The 14,494-nt window shown below is 35.1% G+C and overlaps 1 protein-coding gene across 1 annotated transcript in view; it reads left to right on the plus strand.

Annotated features, from left to right (window-relative positions):
- Positions 1-14,494, plus strand: part of LOC132700510 (tachykinin-like peptides receptor 86C) — a 68,174-nt gene that overhangs the window by 14,872 nt on the left and 38,808 nt on the right. The window contains exon 2 of the mRNA XM_060667875.1: positions 5,949-6,114. Within this exon, the coding sequence (XP_060523858.1) occupies positions 6,022-6,114 (93 nt within the window). The 5' untranslated portion in view covers positions 5,949-6,021. The remainder of the gene's footprint in view (positions 1-5,948; positions 6,115-14,494) is intronic.

Below are 14,494 nucleotides of genomic sequence, written 5' to 3' on the forward strand. Positions count from 1 at the left end.
GTTTTTTTTACATGGTTTCCTTGTGATGTTTTTTTGGGGGCAATTAAAAAATATTAATAGAAATGCTACAACGTATGCGTTCAGATTATTTTATTGTCTAAAAACGTCCACTTATTATGTGCATGTCTTTGGAATGAAATTCTTTTCTGCTGACATAGCATCATCATCACACCGCATTTTCGTTTTGACACCCTGTATAGGTAATTGACATCCCGTAAATTGTAAAAAAATCTTTTCCCTTACTGGTACCCACGATTAATTGATATTAATCGCTTTACGACTAATATTACGAAAACGATGGTGCTATATAGATAGAATGATATTTTAATGTGGTATAAAAACCAGCTCTATGAGTAGAGAAAAACACAAGCCTGGAAATGATTCCTTGGGACACTCTTGGGAAAGTGTAAATTCACTTTTTACTTTATATGGTCTTATTTCACTGCTTTTTTTTTTCAAGATCCACGACATTCCCATCAAACCCATTTATTTCTCAACACGTTATAATGGTACCTTCTGGTGTGACGGAGAGATACTCTAGGAAACGGCAAAGACAATTATTCGGCCCCTAAGTGCCCCTAATTTGTAAAACGCGAAGCGTCTAATAATAAGATTTGCAGCCCATTCAGTAGTTCGTTATTCGCCATTGAACACAATACCTTTCCTGCGTACACGTATCGTCTTAAAGGTGAGCACTTATTTACAGCATGTATGCCTCATATCTCCTCCGAATCGAATTATCAACGTCTAAAATCTTGTTTGTGCTCCCGGCCAAATTACATTTCCAGGAAACTAGCAATTTAAATTGCGGCAGATATCCGCCTGCGTCTGCAAAGCCTCCAGGTTGTTTGGTTCTATCAAAAAGAAACTTCAATTATGTGACATAATACTGAAAAATAAACCTACTTTGTTTTTAAGGTATTGGATACGTTTGTGACGTCATTCGCCTTCCGTATATAATAAAATGTCTTTCATTCTGTACAGAAAGTCAGAAAGGCCGTCTGCTAATTTGTGCTGATTTTAACTCGCTCACAAGTGTTAAATAAGCTTGGTTAGATAGTTAATAAAATTTTACTACAAACGAAACATAAATAAGTAAATTATTTAAAATATCAACAACGCATGTTTGAATGCAACTTTGAATTTTTGGACATTGTTGAAAAATAACAAGTAACATCTATTAAATGTCGTAATAAATATTACCTATCCAGGGTGTTAAAAAAGTAAGCTGCCAAAAAAACGATTTCTTGCATGATTTTAAGTCAAAGATTTCATATAGACATAGGTACAAAAGATAAAGAGTGTTAAAGTTTTCTAAAAAATTAGGTTTTCTTTTAATAACTTTTATATCACTTTCGATACTTTTATCAAATTTGGTGTACATCTTTTAATTATTGAGAGGCGGTTTTTGACACGAAAGCTTTATTTTTATTTTTACCAGTGCTGTCCGTACTGGGTTTGGACTGACTATTTTTTAAAAAAATGGCACGCTGCTGCTTTTTCTGAAAACAAAAATGACTTTTAAAATCCCCATTCAATTTGGAGCGAATTTGCTGCATGAACTTGCGTTCGTACGACGCACGGTTTTCTCTTAAAAAAATAATAATACTCACACCGTAATTGAAAACCATTAGAAAACCATGAAACATGTAGTGCCCGTAATTAAGGGTTCGTTGTAAACAGAATTCTGGAGAGGGAAATTTTTTCCGACCAAATAAAAATTGCCAAAATTGCGCCTATCCATAAAAATGGCGACCAATGCGACCCAAATAATTACCGCAATCATCCCGGTTCTGGCCAAGGTGGTGGAGAAGTTATTGAAGAGCAGTTCTCAATTTGGTTATCGCAAAGGGAAATCTATTACTCTTGCTCTTGTGGACTTTGTCGAGGAGGTGGCACTTGGTCTTGGTAGCACTGAGGTGGTAAGAGCCACATTGTTTGACTTGACTAAGGCTTTTGACTGTATTGATCACAATGTATTGCATCGGAAGTTCGAGTGGTGTGGTTTGAGGGGCACTCCGCTCGAACTGCTTAAGTCTTACCTGGACAATAGATCTCAGTTGGTCGAAATCAACGGAACTTCCCGCCAGGTATGGAATTCCGCAAGGCTCTATCCTGGGCCACCTACTTTTCGTTATATACAATAATGATCTCCCTTTAAAGAACTCCCATCATGTTACGTTCCACGCAGTCGTCTGAATCAAGTCCCAATTAATCTATTGGGCGTGTCACTGGATAAATCGTTGACATATCGAACTCCTTTGTAACAGATTGTCCACTAGACTTTACCTGCTAAGGCATGTTAAATCCTTTGCCCCATCGATCATGATGAGGATGGTTTATTTTGGTTGCTGTCGTACGCGGTCCTAGACTGGGGCGGGTCTGTCCATGCAGCCAAAGCTTTCCAAATGCAAAAGAATATACGCACAATGCACAGATCAACCTCTGGCACATTGCCGCCCTATCTTCAAGAGGCTAAAGATCATGACACTTTGAAAGACATTCTGACAGATATGCACACAACACCAGACAGGCAAACCTCATCGTACCATACTACTCCAGACTGACGACCTCGGCAAGGAATAAGCCTCGCACCGACTTGTACAATGTTCTTCCTCAACATATCTGAGACTTATCACAGTCTAAATTCTCCAGAGAAGTTAGAATGTTTCTTGTGGAGCATGCTTTTTACTCAATTACAGAATACACCCTTTCGGCCAAAAACGAATCTATACCCATCTATACTTACGTTTTCTGTTAAATTTTAGATTCCATCGTTTCTAAACTTTATAATTTATGTATTGTTGTATATTTCGTCATACTGCTTTCACGCATAGAATTTATTAAAAAGTACCTCCATAAAGTTGTTTGTAAAATGAGATTTAAGTACCGCAAAATAGACAAAAGGCATGTATGGAATCGCACAGATGTTGTCTGCAAAGAAGACTAAGTGTTCTTGATTATCATGAGGATACTAGTGTCCAGCCCTTTGAAAATTAGGGTCGAAACAATCTTTTAAAAAATATTCACCAAATAACAGTGTTATTATTAATTACGTTTAAAAAAAAAACGCAAATTTTGGGAGTCTTCAATTGATACGCAATTAAAAAACAGTATGTCGCTCGTGGTGAAACAAAACCGCCCTCAGAATGACGCCCCGTCAGTTTATTTCACAGCAAGACCTAAAATCAATCGCGGACGATATTTTTCGAAAGGGGCATAATAAATTAAAAGGCTACAAGTGGGAAGACCTATAAAGAGAGTTGTTTTATTTTATTAAGGAAACTTTTTGATTTCATTTCCTTGTAGTGGCCGCTTTACGTCAAAGCGCGGACACCAAAACAGGGATGTTCTAGAAGATTTTACGAGCATCAATCAAGAAAAGATATTCCGATACCCCACTGAATTTTTGAAGATAAAACTTTTTCACCAAAATTGTTGTTTGACATATTCTGAAATTTTAAAAATTGCAAAACAAATAAGAACTAAAACTTTCGCATACAATTGTTTCGACAACACATACATACATACCGGAAAATGACCATAAAACCTTAATTAATGTTGTCGTGAGAATTTAAGTTCAATAAAGGAAGGGTATTTAAATCTAATTGATCGTTAAACAATACATTTGAATGTCTCATTTTGTTCATCTCCATGCGTAGCATAATTAGAATATAGGCTATTGTTTTTAAGGTTTTATGTCATTTTTCGGTATAGATAGCCGAAGAAGAATATATCAGTGATAATTTAAGACAATAATACAAAATATTATTATAAAACAAATTTTATTATTATTTATGCTATTTCAATATAATTATTATTAATAAAATTTTATATTTTTATAACAATGTTGTAAAGAATACAATCGTTTTTTTTTTCATTTTTACCAAACAGCATATATAGTTATTATTAATAAAATTTTAAAAAAATTAATAAAGTTTTTCTTTTCATTTTTACCAAACAGCGTAAATTTACAAAAAAATAATCATTTTTAAATTTTTAAAGCTGTTATGATCTATATTTATTTTTTCAAATTTATTTAGTAAATTATCATTTTTTAATTTACTAGTCAACACTCCACCTTTAAGCTAATATCTTGATTCGGGTTTAAAGGCCGTCGTCGGTTGTAATTCCTTCCTAACGTTTCGCTAGCACAAGTGGCGAGCTTCTTCAGAGGTCCTTCCATCTCCGATGTTGGACGTAGACTGACGGTTTCTCCTGCGCAGGTTGTATTTATGCCGATTGGTGGTGGGCGGGGCTTGTTCTGCTTCGGTTGGTCTCGGGATATCGATCGGTACTGCTCGGGCGTTCCTAAGGATCGGGTTCCAGATTTGGTTGAGTCTAAGGGTCTCCTCCTTTCTGTTGAAATTGTGTGGGCGTTTTTGTATCTCAATGGCTTCCCTGACTAGTCTGTTGTGATAGCCGTTGACCGATGCTAGTAACTTACAGCTTTCAAAGTGTATCCTGTGTTCCCCGCTGCCCAGAGCGTGTTCAGCTACTGCAGACTTCTCTGTCTGTCCTAGCCTGCAGCTTGCTTTATGCTCCTTAAGTCTCGTTCCCATTGATCTCTTGGTAGTTCCGATGTAGACCTTTCCGCATGAACACGGAATGCGGTAGACTCCTGCAGCTGAGAGTGAGTCCCTCTTGTCCTTCGCTGACCTGATGGTCTGCTGGATCTTCTTTGTAGGCTTAAAGATTGTTTTGATGTTGTGTCTTTTCAATACTCTGCCAATCCTGTCGGTGACACGCGGAATATACGGCAGGTATGCGTGGGAGGTGGAGGGTCGTTGTTCGGTATCCCGTGATCTTGATGATCTTGAGTTCATTGATCTCTCGATCTCCCTCTTGTTGTAGCCATTTACCTCGAACGCAGTTTTCAGGTGTACAAGAGATCAATGTATCAAATCAAATCATAATAAGTGTTGTTCGGTTGTGTTTTTTTAGTTAATATTTTAGTATTAAATTTTTAATTGTAATAATAATATTTTCTGTGATTTAAAATGGGCAGGGCGAATTATCAAATTATATCATTAAAAAATAAGTTTTAATTATTACTTAAATACAATTTTGCAAATTTAGATAATCATACAAATTATTTTGGTGTTGATGCTGATTTTTGACAAAAAAATAAGTTAAAAAAATAAAAATAACTGTAAATTAACAAATAATTTTAAGTTGTTATTATATTTTAAATTTCATAAATTTATCTTTTAATTAAAAGTGTTTAAAATTTTTATTATAAAAAAAAAATGTTGAAATCGAAATTTAAAAAAATCGTTTGAGTGATCAATTTTCCATCATAAGTACTTATAAATAATATATATAGATTAATTTTTCAAGGAAGTGGTCATGGACTTTACCAATGAAGAAAAACGAGTTATAGTAAAATATAATATAAAAACGATACAAAAAGGTGTTCTGAAAGACAACAACCTCAACGCACTTCGGAACCTATTTTGGGTCAATTATTTTCTGGTTCGTGTGATTTCCAAAAAACCAAAACGCAGTCTCGAGGTTACCACGATAATTGGATAATTCCTCTGGAATTCCTCTGAAATTCTTCGAGCAATTCCTTGACGTTGTTCTGCGATTGTTCCGATCGCTCGAAAATTAATTGCAATTGCTTTGGAATTCCTTTGTACTATAATTCATTGCTCTAAATTTGACAGCGCCATTACAACAGAGAACAAATCAGTCATGGTCGATTTTACTGGATTTCGTTTGGCACGCATTTTGGCAATTTTTGAATCAGCTCACCACGACGTCCGGATTTGCGCTCCACAGATTTTTAAACATAAACGCGTAGATATAAAACAGAAATGGCACGAATTTGATAAAAATCGTTCGAATCGTTTTACATTTCGGCCATTAAAACTGTTCCGCGTTTAATTGCGAGTTTAACAATTCCCTCGTTAAAATATGGTCGTTAAAACGTTTTTCTGTTGCAGGCGATGTCGACGGGCGTCGCGGCGTTTAGCGGAAAACACGGTTACGATATGAAATTCGGGAGGAAATGAGAAAATGGAACTGAACGAAATGGAATCGATAGCGGCGTTCGAACAGTACGATCAGGCCAGTTCGACCTGGTCGTTTACGGACAACTTTACGACAGAGGTGAATCGAACTTATTAGATATAGAGTACAGGCGTTGCCGGATTGCCGTGATTTTCCTTTAAGGGGGGGAGTTTTTTTTTATAATAATTTAAGGTTATTCAAAGAGATCGTGTGCAAATAAGGGAATTTTAAAAATAATTTTGTTGCACAATTAGCAATTTCTTCAGAAATTCGTAATTTTACAAATGCATATTTTTTATGTAGATGTAATATGCTGTAATGGCCTTTTAAGAATATTCTGTACCGTGGTTTTCAAAGAGATTTTGTGCACTTAAAGAAGTACTTATACGTATTACATCATTCTTTAGATATACGTTATTTTGCTTTACATTATTATATGTAGGTAAATTACATTGAAATGAAGGAATCTTTTTATAATATGCACAATTTGACGTATGCTGTTTGAGTAATGGAATTTTTTGGAATAACCTGCACTGTGGTTTTCAAAGAAATTTTGTGCACTTTGAGTATTATATGAATAATTTTTATATATATTGTTTTTTGAAATAATTTTACATTCCTATTTTCAAATATTTAACATTTTTGAAAGGATTGGAATTTTACATAAATGTAAATATACTAATTAAATAATTAGTTTTTTTTAAATAATCTGCGTTGTGGTTTTCAAAAGGACTTTGTGCGCATAAGGGAATTTTTAGAAATAACTTGGTGTATAATTTTTACATAAATGTAAATACGCTTGTTGGTATTACATCATTCTTTAGAGATACGTCATTTTACATTTGCGATTTTCCCAAAGCAATCTTATGTAGTTATTCAGTTATTTGATTAAAACTCCAAAACTATCGTTATTTTTTCATTTCGTATAAGAACAAAAGGGTATTATTTGACCCCGATCTCAGAAAAGCTACGGGAGAGGTAAATTCCAACCTCACTTTTTCTGATAAATCCCCGTCAAAAATAATACGTCCACGCACCGCTTAACAGGGTGTTCTCTAATTGAATGTCACTATTCAAAGGGGCGATTTTTGGGACCATTTTAAAGGGTCCTAAACGTCTTAACTTTTACGATAAATAAAATATATTTTTTTAATATCTGTAAAACCACTTTAGATATTTTAACCAAATTTGACACACTTTTTTATATATCAAGAGGCATTATTTAGTATACCATAATTTTCTTAAAATACACCAGTTGCGGGCGTACGGAATTTCACCCGTCTATTTCGGCATACATTAATGGCACGCCACTGATTTCTCTCAGTCACTGTCTATCAGCAAATAATATTTTTGTTAATTAGGTCGCCACTGCACTGATTAAATCGAAAACCTTTTTTGTGAAAAATAAAATATATACCTAAAAAAAATATCTAGAAAAAAAAAAGAATATTTCCTTAACTTTTACAGTTTTAATAAATAACAAATGAATAATAAACGATTGTTATTTAAACAAAAAAGTAGAACGTAGAAACTAGATGGGTTGTTGAAAGTGTCCTCCACGTTGAAGGATAAACCCTTCAGCTCTTTTCCTCATATACGATCATTTAGCTCTTCTACAGTGTTATATGCGATAAAGCACACTTCTAAGAGGCGCTCATAAGAAAAAGTCCAAACTATTTAAATCTGGAGACCTAGGAGGCCATGGTTGAGGTCCTCAAGCTGTCATTCATCTTCTAAATTTGTTACAACTCCGCATTTACCCGATTATTTTTAAGTTGCTATTCAAAAGTTTAAAATTATCTCTTTTTTGATCAAAAAAAGTTGAGTCTGTTTAGTTTATACCTTTATTTTAAAACTTACAAGCACAACCAACGTTTTTTGCAAGATATCTTCAGAAATTTCGAATGATTTCCTGTTCAAGCAGCAAAGGCTAATTAACGAAAATAGGTTTAATAATAAATTTTAGTGTAAGAGATGGATACACTTTTCTTGTAGTGATGAAGTGGCTCACCCAATGGCAATCTAATAGAAACGCTCACTCGTACGCTTTTATGTAAAATAGCTAAACTTATATACAGAAGCAAAAAAATCTCAACTGTTAAAAATATGCGTGTTGATTTTTAATACTCAAAACGAATCATATCAGACGTCAAAACAAATCTTATTCTGTCAAAATGTGGTATGACAGTTGACATACGTCATATGACATTTCAGGGAACTCTTAAGCTTGACCGTTTTAAAACTAAACTTTTTCAAAAAAAACCGGATGAAAAAGTTAAAGAAATTTCTAGGTAACTGTGTGCTAAATGGAATGAAAAAACTGTTTGTTTTATATAAGTTAAATTATAAAATGAAAATTTATGTACCGTGCGTTCAGTTTAGCTCGATAACATTTTAATTGGCTGTAACTTTTTTGTTTCTGGTGACATTAATATAAAGTTTTTTTCCAAGTAATGTATAAAACAAACCACTATCAATTTTCTCAAATATAAGCCTTAATAAGCCTTATATATTTTTAAATAGAACACCCTGTTTTTTATATATGTGTTTAATAGAATATCTTACTCCAATTACACTCGTTTTTGAAAAATATGGAAAAACAGGAAATTTTTATATAATTTCAAACTATTGACATTTTTTGACACGCTCACCGTCAACAGGTCGACGTGGCAAAGCGGCATCCGAACCTTGACCACGCTTCGCTCGAAATTAAGAACTTCTGCCCCTAAGGTTTAACCGAGGATGGACGTTTCCAAACCTTATGGGCGAAAAAGCGTCCCGGATTTGTTAAATTGTTCATTTCGACGAGACGACGACGTGGACGTCCCCGGATTATTCCGGGAACGTCCGGGACTTCGTCGTCAACCCTTTAATCCGAAACGGACGAGAAAGGAAATTCGTACTTTGTCTAGAGGCGAATATTCACTGATTCCTTTCTACTTACGCTTCAGCCTTAAACACCGTTCGGGTATGACCTATGACCCCACCAGAGACTATAGACAAGATTATAAAGACTATAGAGTTTGACTTCTAAATATATCTGGCGAACGGATAGAGGGATTTACCTCAAATTATAGAGGGTGATGTATTTTCAAGGATCTCTCCATAGCCATAGGGCTTTATCCAGGTGCGTCTCTCTAACCAGACTCCACAACTTCGATAATGGCTCCCTCGTATAGCTCTCTGCCTCTGGTTTGGTATCGCCCAGCAGATGGAAACGCACTCTCGCTAGGCCTTCGCAGTGGCACAGTACGTGTGCGGCAGTTTGCTCCTCTTCCTAACACAATCTACATTCTGTGTTTTCTTCCACTTCCATCAGGCTTAGATGCCTCTTAAGCCTGCAGTGGCCCGTCAGCAGACCTACCATTATTCTTACTTCTTATACCTTAATGCATGGTCACATCACCATCCGGCCCAAAAATCATCGGTTACCAACAATCTTGTTTATAGAGCTGTAAAACTGTCTCAGCCCGAGTCACCTAACCCAGAATTAAAACACCTTACCTCTGCTCTTCTCTCTAATAATTTCCACATTAAAGATATTAAGCATTTCATCGAAAAATACACTTCACCCACAACCTTCCAATAGCCATGAGGTCGAAAGCAAACTTACACTTGCCAATGGTGTTACACTAAATAATGTCGCTTGTATTTTAGAAAACTTCTCCACCCTGTATGTCAAAAGTTAAGACGTTGCAGACATATTTTCATGTGAAATTATCTTTTTAAAATGGACCCCAAATTCGCCGCCTTAATTTTTGATATTCAATTAGAAAACACCCTGTATATTTATGTCCCGCTTGTCGGGTCTTCCTTTGGACATCGAGCATCGACCTACGATCTACAACACAAGGACTCTCCACCGTTCGAGAAAAACGTGTCGAGTGCCTCTTCAAAGTGGAGGCCACTATCGAGTTCCATCTTTTTTTTTTCGCTCCGCTTTCCCCTTAATTGGTTCACCCCGCCTCCGCGCCCTAAGGTCAAACATTTAAGGACCTGCGTTAATATTCAATTTGCCGGACCCGCAGTTTGTAGGAATAGCGTGGGATGACGTCACTTGTTGCATAATGTACACAAATTATACTTAACATGCTACACGGCGAGCGCTGTATTAGTATTCCGGTCGTGGCAACGTCGCATTTTATCGGTATGGTTGTGTATACCGTGTTGGTGTAGGACGGAAACTAACTAAAAAGTAATACATTACCACCTTCGTACCTATTGTTACCGGGTAACCTCAACAATAAGTAACTGATTCATAGGCAAGGGCCAAGGCATAACTTTTTAAAGGGAAGGTAGTTGTTTTTGTAGTGTAATCTTCGGAACACGTTTCGCAAATCAACGAGAATTTTTTTTTGTCCTTTAACTGGTTGGCTATTAAAATTAAGAGACGAAGATATCCACTTGCTGGAGTAAAATACAACGAAAAACGTTTATTTTGATTTTTTTCTAATGAAATCGCATTTTTTTTTCACAATAACTAAACTAAGTTATTAAGTAGTAGATTTAACCGCTTATATAATAATATAAAATCTTTACATTTTGATTTTATTAAAGTTGTTATATTGTGAATTTAGGTTAACTTAAGGGCTGATATTTATATTTATTAGTTTTTCTCTTGTTAGACTCTGAATATTCTACTACATTGCATCCATTAAAAATGAATTAAGAAAAATGGGTCCCCCTTTTATTGAAAATTGGTTCTAACTGAAGGACTATGATTCAGATCTCACTTTTTTTTATATTGCGATATAACCCGCCTAGACAGCAACAACTTTTGTTTTTAAGGTTGTCACCTATTGTACAGGGTGTTCCGATATTCCGTGCTAAATGAGAATTGTGTTTTAAATTGGCAGATGTCAGCTTCAAATTTAGCAGAGAAGTAAAAGTCCGTGTCCACATTTAAATGGTAGAAATAGGGAGCAATCAAAATTTAGCAAGTATTTTTTAAAAATGTTGTGAAATTTTTTTTTTTCGTAATCGTAAAAAATGTGGCGTTTAAAAGGTTATTTGCATAAGTTCTCGGATGTGGGTTATTGGTGTTTTCTTGTATCATCCACTCATTCATTATTACGGTGTTCGGTTCTAATAGATGGCTGTTATTGGCGTTTGATGTTAGCCCAGCATTCCTCGATATCGTCGAGATAATGGACATTAATCTTTTGTTGACTCACCCTATATATATAAAATGGGGTTCCCACCGCTTCTGTCACTTCCCGCATGTCGAACGCCATCTGTCTCTGTTTTTCCAGTCATCTTCATCTACTGCTCTATGATATTTTCGATTCCGTCTGTCCATGAGATTGTTGACCTTGCCTTTACCCTTCTGTTCTACTTTTCTCGGTCAGTTCTCATCCCTCATTCATTCATTCCAAAGATTTGTGTTAATTTTTTTATAGTGAATGTTGTTTCTGTTGAACTGACGAACTAATGTAATAAATTTCGTACTTATAGATTTTGTATTATGCTATAATGCGTTTCCTTCAGCAAAACTAGATTGTTCTGCTTTGGATGAACCGACAAGGAAGCCAAAAGAACATGGAGCTGACTTGGAGACTTAATTAACTTCAGGTAATTTAAATTAAAATTCCGAAAATAGATGGATAATTACCCTAGATAGAGCACACGATACATTGTCCAAATAATGGATAAATTAAAGTCAAAATCGAACTTTCTAATAAAAGAAAACGCAACTCCAGAAGAGTAATTCATTGTAAACTGCAAAACTTCTTGTAAACTGGCCCTCAAAGTTATTTTTCACAAAAAGAACACCAAAATTAAAAAGTACAAAAACGGAAAGTCGAGAATATCAGTAACGAAATGATATTTATTTTGGTTTCGGTTACAAGAAAGGGAAATCCATATTCATTGATTACATATGAAATGCGGGGGCACCACCCAGTGGAATAAATTTAATTAAAAACGTAATTAATAATATGCCCGTTGAAAGCTGCAAAAATGCGGTGCAGCACATTTTAAAAATTGTATACAATAAAACATGGAGCCCGATGTGATTAATCTTAATGACCACTACGAGAGTGAAACAAAATTAGGATCAACAAAAAAAGCACTTATTGGGGCAATTAGTGATAATTTGTAGAGTTATAGGCACTTGAAAAATAAAAATACGCATATGTGTTCTGTAATATTTAATTATTTTATATATACTTAGAAATATTATACATAAATATTTAAGAACTGCATTTAATGTTTCAAATAATCGGTCATTTTCTATTAAATTTTTTATCATGCCAATACGCATCTCGTACTTTGGCTTGTATTTTCACCGAGAGGGGCATCTTCCCCATAGTACAACAGCTTAACTGAATATATACTTCTTCCTCTTGATGCTCTTCCTCAGCTTTTCTTGCCTGTTGCAATATGGCTTTCTCTGTCAAGTCCGCTGTTGTGGGCAAATCCCGATCTATCAATATAAAATCTTGCAACTCCTCACTTGTAAACGTAAATTGTGGAATTGTTTTTGCTATCACCGCTTTCCGAGCTTTAATAATATAGTTGACTGCATCTAGCATATTAATGGAAAATTTGTATTCGGGTTCGATCATTCCCATTAAAATGTTTTTCCTGTACCGACCCTTAAGACTTTTTATTACGCTCTGGTCCTTCGGCTGTAATACACTGGTTGTTTCGGCTAAGAGAAGTAATAGTTCCCTCCCCTTTAATTCTGCATCCCGTTTCACTGTTATACCTTCTTTAGGAAGTTTTCCACCCATAGACTTTTCACTTCGAAATTTAAGAGTTTTATCTGGCGACATTTTAAAAAAAAATCCAGTTTCGTCAGCATTAAAAATATCGTCAGCATTAAAAATATCGTCAGCATGGTACTTTTCTGCTAGTTTTGGCCACGTCTTCTCCAGCCAATAGTTAGTGACGTTTCTGCCGACATCACGAGCTTCGCTACTTTTTATACCACGTCTCTCTTTGAGCTTGCCCAACCATCCTTCCGAAGCGTTGAAATCGATAATGACAAGCTGTTCAGCAAACTTTGCTGCTTTTAATTTTACGATAGGTCCAGAGAGTGGCACATTTTTACGACGTTGCTGTTGGAACCACTGCAACATTGCCCGATCCAAATCTTTCTTAGTTTTTTACTGCCCGCCGCTTCAGCCTGGATGATTTTTTCTTTGCACTTCCAAATCGTGGATACAGTCGACGGTGCAAGTCCGTGTCGACGTCCCACATTACTTTTCTTTTCTCCCCGTTCTATCACCCGAATTAAAGCAACAAAATTTTTAGCTTACTCGGCATGCTCGCCATATTCACTAAGTAAAATTAGAACTGATTGAAACAATGGGGTGCTTTTATGCATACCGATAAAGGCATTAACATGATCGAGAAGAACACTTACGACGACCAGGTTCTCGGTAATTAGATTATTTCTGTGAAGGTAATTCCTTACTTTGTTATCTCACGTGCCCTTTTTTCTTTCGGTATACAGAGTGAGAAATTCATTATACAGAGTGGATTAGTACATACATACATAATAGTACAACAAATTTTGTTCATAATACAGAGTTTTACATTATACAGAGTATAGCTGTAGGCAGTTTCCACTGTACTTATATTAAATACAAAACATTTAATCTTTACATGTATAAAACACGTTATTTTAGATCGTTGTCATCAAAAGCAAAGGCGATATACTTCGAAACAAGGTATACCGCTATCCGTCCCGGGAATTTTCTACGTTTTTTGACAATCAAACTTAAATTGAATTAATTGGTTTAATCGGATAATACGCATTGAATTAACGTTTTTTCTGTCGAAATCAGCTTTCCAGTTGCCCTACGAAGGCTGGAAGAAGGGACACGGACCCTTCCTTATTTAATTCCGCGGACAAAGGGGATAATTCGTTTAAAATTAAAATTTATAAATTTTCTTTGACACTTTGAAATTGTCAATTTCGTGATGCAAATATATGCAATAGTTGCTATGGTAACCAGGTAAGGTGGGAGCAAATAAATCCCAACAAGAAATTTTTCCGGAATTCCCACGGCACTAAATGGTGAACAGCCTCTGATTTATTCAAATGTCCAAAGTTTAAAAAAAAGTAAACCTAATCGACTTACACACCATGGAATATAACCCCACTTTTCTCTGTTTGAAGAAGCACTGGCTCAAAAATACACAACTTAAAAATACCCACATTGACGGATATTCTCTGGTCTCTTGATTTGGATTTGGACCAGTTCCGTTACTTAACTTAATTAAAAAAATCTATTCCTGTGGAATTGTTTCGTAAGTATTACATCATTGTAATCCGAATAACATATTCTATTAGACAAATATATGATATATAGGGTATTTCATTTAAAAAAAAAATGATGTAGGCTGGTTATATGTCAGAAAATTGATAGTTTTGTCTTATACGTCACTTGGAAAAAGACTTGTATATATATATATATATATATATATATATATATATATATATATATATATATATATATATATATATATA

This window comes from Cylas formicarius, unplaced genomic scaffold (assembly GCF_029955315.1).
Source record: "Cylas formicarius isolate icCylForm1 unplaced genomic scaffold, icCylForm1.1 PGA_scaffold_4__25_contigs__length_36172078, whole genome shotgun sequence".
NCBI classification, from domain to species: domain Eukaryota; kingdom Metazoa; phylum Arthropoda; class Insecta; order Coleoptera; family Brentidae; genus Cylas; species Cylas formicarius.